This window comes from Anser cygnoides, chromosome 2 (assembly GCF_040182565.1).
Source record: "Anser cygnoides isolate HZ-2024a breed goose chromosome 2, Taihu_goose_T2T_genome, whole genome shotgun sequence".
In the NCBI taxonomy this organism is placed as follows: domain Eukaryota; kingdom Metazoa; phylum Chordata; class Aves; order Anseriformes; family Anatidae; genus Anser; species Anser cygnoides.
The window spans coordinates 114,305,771-114,319,316 of NC_089874.1; the positions used below are offsets into that span (position 1 = coordinate 114,305,771).

At 37.8% G+C, this 13,546-nt stretch overlaps 1 protein-coding gene across 3 annotated transcripts in view; it reads left to right on the forward strand.

The window, feature by feature from the left end:
• The window catches only part of LAMA3 (laminin subunit alpha 3), a 114,842-nt gene that overhangs the window by 98,034 nt on the left and 3,262 nt on the right, over positions 1–13,546 (forward strand). For all 3 annotated transcript variants that reach the window (XM_048080046.2, XM_048080047.2, XM_066992863.1), the window contains exons 58-73: positions 468–644; positions 2,024–2,175; positions 2,274–2,436; positions 2,925–3,058; positions 4,350–4,500; positions 5,232–5,351; positions 5,962–6,086; positions 6,442–6,562; positions 7,219–7,359; positions 7,848–7,978; positions 8,869–9,000; positions 10,557–10,701; positions 10,979–11,142; positions 11,535–11,724; positions 12,377–12,517; positions 13,318–13,477. In XM_048080046.2, the coding sequence (XP_047936003.2) occupies positions 468–644; positions 2,024–2,175; positions 2,274–2,436; positions 2,925–3,058; positions 4,350–4,500; positions 5,232–5,351; positions 5,962–6,086; positions 6,442–6,562; positions 7,219–7,359; positions 7,848–7,978; positions 8,869–9,000; positions 10,557–10,701; positions 10,979–11,142; positions 11,535–11,724; positions 12,377–12,517; positions 13,318–13,477 (2,347 nt within the window). The remainder of the gene's footprint in view (positions 1–467; positions 645–2,023; positions 2,176–2,273; positions 2,437–2,924; positions 3,059–4,349; positions 4,501–5,231; positions 5,352–5,961; positions 6,087–6,441; positions 6,563–7,218; positions 7,360–7,847; positions 7,979–8,868; positions 9,001–10,556; positions 10,702–10,978; positions 11,143–11,534; positions 11,725–12,376; positions 12,518–13,317; positions 13,478–13,546) is intronic.

A 13,546-nucleotide genomic window follows, 5' to 3' on the forward strand; every position in this document is an offset into this window, starting at 1 on the left:
GAATTTGTGACCATGGTGTAAAAAGCAGGAATAAGATATGCCTTTATTATTAGTAGAGGTGCATTATAATTTCCAACAGTCAAGTCCAGCTAACTGAAGCATCAAGATATATATGTAGACATCTGAATAATTCATAAGCCTGCTCTTTACAGCTGCAGGGCACATCCTTCCTATTACATGTAGCGAAGGTAACAATTACTTGAAGGAGGCGAAGTAAAGTTTGATTAATTAATGTCTGGAATAAAAAAGTGCTGTGTTAAGTCATAAGCGTTGACAATACAGAATACAGTATCATGCATTCTGTTTCCTGGTTGTATTGTTTGGTAGTATCAGAGTCCACATCTGTAGTAACTGATGGCTGCAGCATGACCAGGTTGTGTGTTTGATTTCTGAGAAATCTACTACACAATGAAACAAGTAGTAGCAACAGACACTTTTTAAGTGGTGAATTTTGTTTTTCTTAATAGGTTGCTATTCCTATGAGGTTCAATGGCAGCTCCGGTGTAGAGGTTCGACCTCCAAGCAACCTTGAAGATTTGAAAGCCTATACTTCACTTTCTTTCTTCCTCCAAAGACCTCAGAAAAGATCAGACACCCCTCAGAGGGCATCAAATAAGTTTGTCCTGTACCTGGGTAATAAAGATGTAGGTATATTTTGAGATTTAATCTGATTTTTAGAACTGGTGACATGCTTTGAGAAACAGATGGGAGAGGATTTATTTTTACTGAAGTTTATAGCTACTGATAGCCCCCTTCTTTTTTTTTTTTTTTTAATTGCCATTATGTGATGGAATAAGTGTTTTGTGAAGTATAGACTGACTGCTTTGCCCTTTGATATTTTGCTGGTTTGCTCCTTTAGAATTTTTCTGAGTCATGGATATCATCATACAGTCCTGTCAGAACTGTCAGTTTCTGCAGCAGTCAGCACAAACTTGGCCATACTCCTGCTTCAGATCTTTGACTCTTATCATAATATTAGTAACTGTGAGTTTCTCTGTTAGTTTAAAAAGTGATTGATTCAGCCATTAATTTCTTTCTTTTCTGAATATGCAGAGTAATACAGAGCTGCTTCTGCGTTCATGCTTGCTCAAGCACCATCATTTAAAAATTTTCCTGCATGAGATTCCTAACTACATATTTTTGAGTCTTGTTATCTGACAGCAGCTGTATCTGTAGTGGGTCCCATGCGTACATAGAAAGCTGTTTTAAAGTAGTTATGCTAAACTGGCTTTCACCTTTTTATCCCCTGAATGCCTGGCCAGGATACCTGTTGACAGCTTCCAGTCACTTCGGTACGAACTGAGTATTGACTGAGTGTTGTTCCTAACATCTTTTCTACTTCACAAATGTTTAAATTTTAGTAAATGCATCATGTTTTCATGGCTCTAGCTGGAAGATGTTACAACACTGGAAAGTATTTTAACTATTAATGTTATAAAAAGTCATGCGTGACTCTTCAGTTAATTTATAACTATACTTACTGAATCAGTGCAACATATTCAATTAGAATAGAATAGAAGGGACCTACAGAGGTCACCAGGTCTACCTGCCTGGCTGCTTGAGGGCTAAACAAAAGGTAAAACGTATTATTAAGGGCATTATCCAAATGCCTCTTGAACACCGACAGGCACAGAGCATCAATCACCTTTCTAGGAAGCCTGTTCCAGTGTTTGAGCATCCTCACAGTAAAGAATTTTTTCCTGAAGTCTGGTGTGAACATTCTGTAGCACAGCTTTGTGGACTCCCACATGTCCTATCATGGGTTACCAGTGAGAAGAGATCAGCACGTCTTTGTCCATTTCCCCTCCTTGGGAAGTTGTAGAGGGTGATGAGGTCTAGCCTCTTTTTCTCCAAACTATTTATTATTCCCAGAAACAGAACTGATAAACTTAATAACAATTCTCATCACTAGGTAGGTGAATGGCTTGTGACTCATTCACGGTATGATGATGTCCCTGAGGAAGTGCGGCTGTATTGTACCTTCATTAACATTAATCGTTTATTTATGCTTTGCTGTTCTTAGGCTTCCAAGGACTATATTGGTATGGCTGTAAAAAATGGTCACCTTACTTGTGTCTATAACCTGGGAGACTATGAAGCAGAAATAGCTGTGCAGCCACTGGTGATTGAAAGCAACACTGAGGAAGCCATCATGGATCAAGTTAAGCTTGAAAGGTATAAGACCCACAGCACACAACAATCTTTTCCCAGATCTGCAAAGATTATCTTTTATTAGTTTGATATGATATTTTGTCTGTCTGTTATGGTTTCAGGATCTACCAGTACGTAAAGCTGAATTACATCAAAGCAGCAACATCAACTTCTCCAGAGTTTGAAAGTCCTTTGACTATGAGCAGTGAAGGCATAGACACTCTCCTAGATCTTGATCCCAGCAGTGTTGTCTTTTATGTTGGAGGATACCCACCAGATTTTAGGGTACAAAGAGTCACTCATCCTTTTAAAAAGATTTCTATATTATTAATTCTGTTGTCCTTACAAATACAAGTTGGAAATAGTAGTCTTTCAAAGGCTGTATAAAAGTTTATCCATGCCAGCAGGAATAAACTGAACGCAAGGAAATGCTTCTTCCTACAGAAGCTGCCTGGCTTGTAGTATGCTAGAACTCAAAGCAGAGAATATGATGTTTTTTTTCATCTGCTAAGGATGCCATGAAATCTTTCTAACCCTGCTAAGTACTATTCCCAATCCACCTCTATGATTCTGCTTTAAATTGTGCTGCATTACTCCTGGGTTGTTATTAGGTGGCTTAGATACTATATCCAAAGATGTAATAATTCTTTGATACTAGAATATCACATTCTGTGTTTTACTGATATTTGGAATAGATCCTAGCCGTTACAGGTCAATGTAAAATTTTGTCAGCTGGTGTTGACAGGATGTTTTTTAATGACACTATTTTGCAGCCTCCACGTAGTCTGGACTATCCTCATTATGAAGGCTGCATTGAATTAGACAACCTAAATGAAAATATTATCAGCCTTTACAACTTTAAGAGGACATTTAATCTCAATACCACTGAAGTGCAACCCTGCAGAAGGTATGATATAGACTCAGAGTGATTCATGGTTCTGTGATTTTATCATTACATTTTTTTAGCCTCTTTGCAACAAGAAGAATAAGCACTGTAGCTAAACCAGTGATTTTTTTTTTCTTCTAAATCTTGGTCACTAATACACATTCTAGAGAAAATTGTCAGTGTTGGCGTAATTGACATCTGTGGCAATCTCAGTCCACTGGCCAAAAATCTAAATGTTACAAGGTCTTACAGGGTCCTGCACCTGGGTTGGGGCAATTCCAAGCACAAATACAGGCGGGGTGGAGAATGGATTGACAGCAGCTCTAGGGAGAAGGCCTTGGGGGTATTGGTTGACAAGAAGCTCACCATGAGCCAGCAATGTGTGCTTGCAGCCCAGGAAGCCAACCGTATCCTGGGCTGCATCAAAAAAAACATTGCCAGCAGGTTGAGGAAGGCGATTCTCCTCCTCTGCTCTGCTCTTCTGAGACCCTACCTGGAGCACTGCATTCAGCTCTGGGGCCCCCAGTTCAAGAAAGACATAAACCTATTAGAACAAGTCCAGAGAAGGGCCACAAGGATGATCAAAGGGCTGGAGCACCTCTCCTATGAAGACAGACTGAGGGAGTTGGGTTGGTTCTGTCTGGAGAAGAGAGAGCTCCAGGGACACATGACAGTGGTCTTCCAGTACTCAAAGAGGGCCTACAGGAAAGCTGGGGAGGGACTCTTTGTCAGGGAGTGTAATGATAGACAAGGAGGAATGGCTTTAAATTAAAGGAGGGTAGATTTAGATTAGACATTAGGAAGTACCTTTACTCTGAGGGTCGTGAGGCACTGGAACAGGTTGCCCAGAGAAGCTGTGGATGCCCCATCCCTGGAGGTGCTCAAGGCCAGGCTGGATGGGGCTTTGGGCCACCTGGTCTGGTGGTAGGTGTCCCTGCCCATGGCAGGGGGGTTGGAATTAGATGAGCTTTAAGGTCCTTTCCTACCCAAATCATTCAATGATTAATACCCAGACACAATCATTGGGCTAACGAATACATCTCCTCTATAGGAGAAATATTAAATTAAGTGCAGAAAATCAACCACTAATTATTTAAAATCAGTCTTTTCCTCTATGGAGACCATATACAAAACCAATAGAAGCCAGTGAAAGGTTTGTTTTTCACTTGGGTTAGATCAGAATTTGACACTGTCAGTGGCCCTGTACTAAACACCTTAACTTAAGCTTTCTTAAAATGTGAATGATAGTAAGTCCATATGGTAGTAGTTTTTATTCTCATATATTCATACCTGTGACATTGAATTATTACAGATACAAAGAAGAGTCTGACCAAAACTACTTTGAAGGCACTGGTTATGCCAGTGTCACATATAAAGAAACAAATGCAAATGTGCCAATACGTTATGAGCAGACGATTCAGACTACTTCAGATGAAGGCATAATATTTTTTGCAGCAAATGAGGTAATTCTTGGAATGCTTCTGCCTGTTTAAGGGTCCCAGAAATTTTTTAAGAACTTCAGTCACTCGGAAACATATTAGATTTAGTAATAACTGCAGTGAAATTTCTTAAAACTGTTGTTTTTGTCCATATAGCAGATGAGTGGATTCATCTGTGTGTTTAATGGCTGCTGAATACTCACTCTGACTGAAAATCATTAAGCAGTTCCTCCGTTAGTCAATGCAAAGGATTTGGGGTTGCGGGGTGCAGGGAGAGTATAATTTGAATCAAACCAGTTTTGAAGTACTGAAATCCTCCAAAAGTGGAAGTGCATTTTTCTCAAATCTAGAGTAAGGCAGAATTTAGAAAGTGACGTAGGACTTACACCATGGTGACTTAAACCTGTAAAAGCTGCTCAGAACAGCAGTGATACTGCTTATCTATTAATATTATAAGAATCTTTGAGATCACTGTGACATTGTCTTGTAATTTCTCAGTGCTGTAAAGAGTCAGTAAACATCTTGAAATAAGAATAAGTCCTTCAGAGATTTGAGGAATAAATCTTGAGCTGATACTAGGTCTGTTTATAAGAGCTTTTAATTACAGTTATTCTTATAAGTTTTAGTCTGCTTTGTTTTATCTTTTTCCTTGGCATAATACTGGAACAACTAGATAGGTTCATTAAAATAATTCACGTGACGCTGAAATATATATGAAATGTTGGTCAATTTGTGTGTTTTTATTCTTACCACAGGATCAGTTCATCAGTGTGCTCATTAAAGATGGCCATCCAGTTTTTAGATACAAAATCGGCTCTGAGCCTCCAAAACAAATAGAACGCGATGCAACTTTAAACGATGGAACATATAAACAAGTAAGTAATTTTAAACAATTAAGTAATCATTATTTGTAGAAATACACATTAGCTGAAACTAAACGTCCTGCTAGCTTCTAACTAAACATCTACTTAGCAGTCATCCAGATGTCATTAAAACCTTTGATTTTGATTCATTATCCCTTTTCCCCCTCCCTGCATTACCATTTAAATAGTGTAGGTAGCAGTGACTGCTGGAAGAAGTCCTTATGCTGTATTGGGTCAAGTCACCTCCAGTCAGCTGACTGACCTAGTCTTTGTAGGAGGCAGCAGCTCCTGAATCTTCAACTGCAAATAGAAGGCAATGTTTGAATGTTAGGTGAAGTGTATTTCTAGGACAATTTTCCTAAGAAAAATAAAACCTCACCTTGTATTTGAATAGAAAAGCATTTTCCTTAGGCATTGGCTTTGGTTAAGTGCCTAAATTTTTAAAGTACCTTTGAACTACTGCTGTTGCTATGAATTTAAAGCACTAGTACACAGAAGGAGGAAAAACAATTCTTTGTCCTGCTCTCTCAGTGTAATTTGCTAAATCTTGCTCTGAGTGTAATGTGCTTAATAATTTTTGTTTCTGTTAAGCAAAGTAATTCTCACTATTCACATATTTCAGATTAGCATGTTGCTTGCCCGAAGCAAGAATATTGTTTACGTCAGCTATGATATTACAGCCAACATAAAAGTCTTCAGTTTCACTAAGTACTATCTAGGCGGAATTCCATCTTCTCTGCGGAAACAGTGAGTAGCTATAAAAAGACTAATATAATAGGCTTTGTATGGTAACTCCATCTAAATTCTTTCCTTAGGCAGTTCCTTTCACACTCTGTATTGTGTATCTTACGCAATATGCAAAGAGACAGTGTATAACATATGATTGTAATCTGTGATTTTTGGCTAATGGTGGGTTCTTCATTTGAGCGTGCCCTTAAGAACAGGTTTGATCAGCATGAAGTATGTTTGTGCAATAAAGGTTGCTTTTGTTTGTGTTTTTTTTCTATTTATTATATTGTCAACATTTACTGGCTATTATACTGGTGTGTGCTTTGAAATATCAGACTACCAAACTCTTTTTCCTCCCATTCCCTGAAACCAGATTTAATATAACCACACCTCCATTCCGGGGCTGCATGAAGAATGTGAAAAACCCTAAGACTGCATCTGTTGTTTTTGATGAGACTGTTGGTGTCAGCAAGAAGTGTTCAGATGACTGGAAGGTAACTAAGAGTGCTATTTTAAAACGTTTGCTAGAGTTCATAGATTCTGTTTTGTCTGTAAAACCTGGATGTTACATTTTTCTTAGGTCAAAAATTAGGTTTGGTTACATGTGATGATAATGAAAGAAGCTGAGTTTAGTATGAAGATGAAAGAAAGGAGACTCCATCCCTACTGCGATAATTTGCTCCAGCACATAGTCCACCCTCTTAATTAACACAGGGTACAATTAAGAATTCATATTTACCATGTAGATTTGTTGACTTCCAGTTGCTGTTGTTAATTAGGCCAGAATATTTAATACTACTCAGGATCTTTCTTCTTGTCAAGGTGCTTAAGCTTCATGATTAAATCACCTCTCAACTGTTTCTTAAAGTGAAAACTTTCAAAACCATCCTGCAAACAGTAGAGACGAACAATGCGTTATGCTCAGCAGGCCTCATCTCCCTGTAGAGCTTCTCACATCAGAGTTAATTAATGCTAATGAAACCAATTCAGTCAGTCTGTTCTGTACTGAAATTTTGTACGTGCAGTTTTCCCTATATTTGGTTTGGACTGGAGTTGGTCGCAATTACGTTGAGTAGGGCAGTTATTGGTCCATAGTGTCATTTCTTCAAATTAGAAGGAAAATCACTGAAAGTATTATTATCTCTTTCAGCTCATCAGATCTGCATCTTTCTCCAAGAAGGGCACGCTGAGCCTGAGCGCGGAGGGTTTCCCATTTCCCCAAGATTTCCAAGTTGGCTTTGGCTTTCGCACAATGGCATCGAGTGGAACACTCTTAAATTACAATCTAAGGGTATGAAACATGTTCAACTTACAATATGTAATTGTTTTTATTTCTTGATTAGAATGTTTGTCTGTGACTTTGTCAGTTTGGCATCACAAACAAGTCTCACATAGATGCCTGTATTTTAAGGCAAGAAACAGCTACTATAATCATCTTTAGAGCATGCCATCTTGCACGTCATAGGCCAGAGAAACTCATCCTGGCATTTCTTCAATCAACTAACAATTAGTTTCATGAGAAACTGATCTTTAACCTTGAGCATTCTGCAGAGTAGCTTATGCACCACACCACCACCATCCCAGTAAGATAACTGTTGCCTAATATAGTTGTCTGGGGAAAATTTCTGAGGAAAAACGGGCCCTCTAGATGACAGATAAATGCATTTTTAGTCTCAGAAAATTTCCACAAGAGACCACAGGGAACTGTATTAATGGCAATAACACAGGGAGAACTAAAGGCACCTGCATTAAGGCTCATATTGTGCAATTCTTTTTTAGCCTGATATTCTTACCATCTTTCTGAGTCCTGGCTTTGTATCTGCAAAGATGGGAGAGAAGGAGCTCTCTCTAAACAAGACATATGAAGATGGGTTAATGCATTATGTGACAGTAATAAGAAGAGCCAACAGGTGAGTTCAGTCTTTAATCTGATTCTTTTATGTTGTGCTTGGCAAAAGCTTAAAAATTTGTGTAACTTGTTCTTTGGGTACACAGATATCCTCTGTGCTAGCAGAGGATACTGAAATAATAAAGTAAAAGGAGATTTTTGGTCTATGGGAAATGTATGTCAGTACCTGTGATGTTTCAGCTGTACATCACTATGCGTATCTCACACACTGTGTGAGTTTTGTCTATTTGTCAAGCTGTAGGTATGGAGTTCTTCCCCTTCCCATGGCCTTTACGTATGCCACTGTAAGTTATAAATCTGTCTAAGATAAGTGGTTAAGGATTCAGAGAAGAAGCTAATATCGTGTCTGTTTTTTTCAATAGTGATCTGTTATGTAGATATCAGAAAGAATAGTTTACCAGAAAACTCCTAAATCCTATTGATTTCTGGGCAACACATAAAATGAAATAAATGCTAATTAAAGAGGAAAGTTTTGAATGATTGTCTATAACTTTGGGTAATTATAACTTTTAATCTTACCTGTACTAACTGTTGCTAATGTGTTAAGTGCACTATTTTGACACAACAGATGCAATCCTGTCCCATAGCTGTCAATAACATATTTTTCATGAATTTCAATTGGATCGGGATTTCACTGTAGAAATGAACAGCTAGAGGCAACACTTACTCAGTAACTACCACTGAAAAACAGAGTTAATTTCACGGAAGTGGAATTCAGTATAAGCACATACCTAAAAAATGCTAAGAGTAAGCTAACGAAGCTGTAGTGTAATTACAAGCTAATGAAAAAACACAGCTGTCAAATGTTTCTTTTTTTAATAATATATTTCATTCAAATTCATAAATGTATTTCTTTAGATTTCATGCTCATTTTTCTTCACCTTGTTTCAGAGTAAGTCTACTGGTTGATGATAAGCCTGCATCAATATTAGTTGACTCTTCAAGATCACAGATATCAATGCAGCCTATAATATTTGGTGGAGGAGATTTTGAAGGCTGCATCTCAAACATCTTTATAGAAAGGTATTTGGCCTAGAAGGATTTTAGTTTCATACATTTTAGCCTGTTATCCTTCTTTAATCACATTAAAATTGATTTTTCCTGAATTGCTTTTTTTTTCTACGTGTAAAACCTTCATGAATGCATAACTTTCCTGCTCCAAAATATTCTTTTATCCAGACGGATTACATATGGTATCAAGTTGCAATTAAATCTGTTGTTCAGATGTAATGGAATTTTAGTCTGAATCATACCCATTTAGTAGTCTTTTAATCAAAGAATAAACTCAACATAGTGAATTGGAAGTGTCCCAACAAGGCATCCAAAAAAATCTGCTAGATTGTATCATTATAGCTTAAACAGGGTGCCTGGTAGTGAAGTGAGCAAAGCTTGCTGACAGAACCAAACCAGTTACACAAACAAATGAGAGTATGTGTATAAAAATCAGATGCCTGATTTATGTTTCTCTTTTTCACTTGTGTTTTTCAGTATTAGAGATACCTTACATGCAAAATTTAGGAGAGAAATGTGATGTAAAAATGTTCTTTAAGAAAAGCATTCCTTCAGTCACAAGTGATCTACCACTGTGGCTTTGTTTTAGCTAAGTTTTGATTAATATTTATACAAGTATAGAGTTTACAGAAAAAAAAGGCATATTTTGATTATATATTCTTTTAAAATAGTGTAAGACAACGAAGTAACCTGCATATTAACCTCCCCATCAGAAGCCAAATCTGGAGAATTGCTTTTAATACAACATAGATGGAGAGTAGATATTGTAGCTAGTTAAGTGAATGGAGAACTAGACTAAAACTGAAGTTCAATTTCTGCTTCCAACCCTACCACTCTTCTCATGGAAAACCATAGGCAAGGAGCTCCATTGCTTTTTCTCAGTTGTAAAGCGTTTTGTAATTTACTCATTAAAGGTGCTCTGTAGGACCTACAGATTGATAGTATTACTTAATACTATTCTTTATACACAAAGGAAATTGGTGTTGACAGTCTTTCTGATAATTTGACTATAATCCCAGAACTGCATATTAAGTTGTGGTGAGGTTTACTGCTTGACAGATCTGATTAGAATGCCTTACTTACAGGGGAGGTGAATGATTGAGCTACCAGGACCTGATGTTTCCATTTTTTCTTGATCTGCCACTGGCTATGCATACATTAACCAGAAAAGTTTTGTAGCCTGATCCAGAAATTTTATTCAATCAAGGCTGCTGCTGCTTTTCCCCCTTTTTTCAATGGTATATTTTTTAAAGTAGAGCACAAAAGACTTTGTTTAGAAGAGATGAGAATAAAACATCAGTTTTTTGTGGTTTGTGGGTTTGTTGTTGTTGTTGTTTTTTGTTTTGTTTTGTTTTTTTCCAAAGCTAAAAGGAAAAGGCCAGAATCAGAACAAATGTGAATTTGCAGTGTTGAATGTAATACATTTTCCATCAAAAACTGAAAATTGGTACTTTAACATCAGGTCACTGGGAAATCCATTTTGTACAGAACAGTTTTACAGTGCGTTGTTGATTGTGCTAGAGAAAAGGCATGCTGTGTCACAGCACTTACTGTTTTCTTCACTCTAGGACAGATCAGCTCCCCGAGGTTCAAAATCTCATTCGTCATACTGAAAAGAGTGGTGTATCCCTTGGAGCTTGCCACCAACATGAGAACCTTGAACCAATGCTGCTGAAAGAATTCAAAAATCCACTCAGGTTTAAGATGCTCAAGGTATGCCTATTTTTACTGTCATCTTCACTCCATATTGATGCATATTTGACTGCATGGCCATGGTTTATAGAACGAGGTGTAACTGTTTTACTGTCATCTCACACCGGAAGCATGTTCTTTCTGTGTTGAAGTTCCATGCTAAGTGCATACCTGCTCCAGAATGACAACAACTTCTGTCATTTAGAGAAGGGTGTTGACTGCCTCAGGTGGGAATTTTTAAACATGTAGATTGAATTATTCTTTTACCTTCTGTAAAAGTTTCAATTCTATCTTACAGAATGAAAAATACGTTGATCATTTGACAGATTATAACATGCAGCATGACCAGCAAAACCACGCTTTATCAACTTGGTTAAATGCCAACAATGAAGCCTATCTCCTTGGAAACACCCCCAACAGTTTTATATCCTACACGTTTTCTCCACCTTTGCCCACAGACAGGTAATACAAATGTAATCCTAATATTCGAATCTTCAAAGCTGATTGAATCTGTGGGTGCTAAAAGCTAGGATTTTTTTTCCTGCTTATGCTTTTGGATACAACAGAAGAATGGTTCTAAAGGTTCAGGAGTTTTTTTCACTTTGTTAATATCTTCCCAAACTGCGTAGATTGACAGATGTGGTAGACAGCTACAGAGTATATTGATGACAACTGCTAAGCCTGAATATGTAAACCTTCATTCATGTTCAGAAATGCAGAACACTGGGGTTCCACCCAAACCCTATTCTGCATTTCACGAATTTGAGTTTCACTGCCATTTTTCTGGAGAACAGAAAGAATACAACATCTAACAAAAGAGACCTATGCATGAATATGCTTACTTTCCCCTACAGGTTACATTTTTCCGTAGATATACGGACTCGATCATCAAGAGGATTAATAATTTTCATGGAGGAAACGTCTGAGAATTCTTATATCTCTCTCCACATTTCAAAAGGACATTTTGTCTTTACACTTAGTTCTGGAGGAAAACGATTCAAAATCAAAACCAGTACTAAATACAATGATGGGCAATGGCACACTGTAAGTATTATGGCACAGGAACCATGGTGAAACCATGGCAAGCATTCAGCACGCACGGCCTATTGAAATTTTAAGTTATTAGGCAGAGACAGGGAAGGAAAAAAATGAAATTGTTCCTTTTGGCCATCTGAAGTTAATTCATATGCTTGAAAGCTCATGTGGTTGACAGGTGTCTGTTATGAGAGAGCTTACAGAGACCGATAGTCCCAGCACGTTATTTTCAGTTTAAATATTTCAACAACGCGGTGCTTAAGTTAAAGAAAAAAATACCACTAAGGGATCATTAAGATACAGAATAAAGGCAGTATTCTGATTTCTGTCACACGCACACAGAAAGCATGGAATTACTCCATTCACAGGCTGTAGCAAAGGTGGCCAGAATTTGGGTCCCTGACAGTCAGAATGGTCAGTGTGCGAGATGCTACTCGTTTTCAAACCATCTTGATATTTGATGCAAGTATTTTATTTATCCACTTCCCTTGCTACTTTGGCTAGTTTCAGACCAGCCTGAAAAATACACTCTCACTTTAAGACTATACTGTATATGATTAATTTTTTTAAACACCTGTTTTTTTGCTGTTTGGTGCTCTAGCTGCAGTGGCTTTCGTTGGCCTTGGGTTTTCACATTCTGTTATGTTTGCACCCTGCAAAGGTGGTCTTCAGCAGAGATGGGAAGAATGTACTCCTTGTTGTTGATGGTCTAGCGGCCCAGCATGGAAGATTAGCAAGAAATTCCCCTGTCAGCATTAAGCCACCAATCTATCTGGGAGGCCTGCCATCACTGAAAAGACAGGTAAATAACTATGGTGCATCCACTTCCACATACTCCCCAGGCTGCACTAATTACATGTGGAAGTGTTAATATGAAGGGTTTCCATGTTGAAAAGGTCTGGTGGATATTTCCAAGCACTGACTGTGAGCACTGTCTGTAATCGATGTTTGCAGTTGATCATTACAGATCGTTTTCCTCAGCTGTTCACACAGCTCTCAACTGGACCCATATTTCCAACATGTGCTGCTGAGGCACGGCTGACAGCCGTGTGCCATTTTCATTTCTGTTCTTTAAGAAATAGAAAATACTGAAGTCACATTTGTAATTCCAGGGATAGCGTTTTCCCACAGACTGCTTATCTCAGTGGGCTAAGTGATAATCCATACAGAGCAAAGGCTCCTCTTAATTAAGAAATTATGGATGTAGAACCTGATTTTAATCTGAAATAGAAGTTGTTCCTATTACTTCAAGAATGAGAAAATTATCAATGCAGGGCATTTTGTAAAGGCAAGTTAAAATAAACAGCCTCTTAGGAAAGAAAGGGTGTATTTGAGATCTTACAGCTCCCATTGTGTTGTCCTTCTGACACATTGGGAGCATCTGTTTTGCAAGCAGGAGTTCTGTTAACTCGAAATCAGCTATTTCATGTTTTCAGCTCTTTTAATTTCAGAATATCTCATCACTGCATACGAGATGGAGTTTAGGTGCCCTTAAATAACCGTTGTCTGTCTACAGTCCAACAATACAAAAAACTAGCAGGTAGTCTTACTAAAAGGATGGTCATCATGCTTTGGTATTCATGTTTTGAAATATGCTTTCAGAGTATACCAGTGAAGAGTTTCAAGGGTTGCCTGAGGAATTTTAAGATGAATGGAAAAATCATGAATGCACCTCAGCAAAAAAATGGTGTGCTTCCATGTCTGGATATTCCCATGGAGATGGGGATTTATTTCTTTAAGGAAGGAGGATATATTGCCATTGGTAAGCTGTGTAGAAATTATGGTTTAAATGTATATGCATGTACACAGAAGGATTTCTTGTACTTATTTT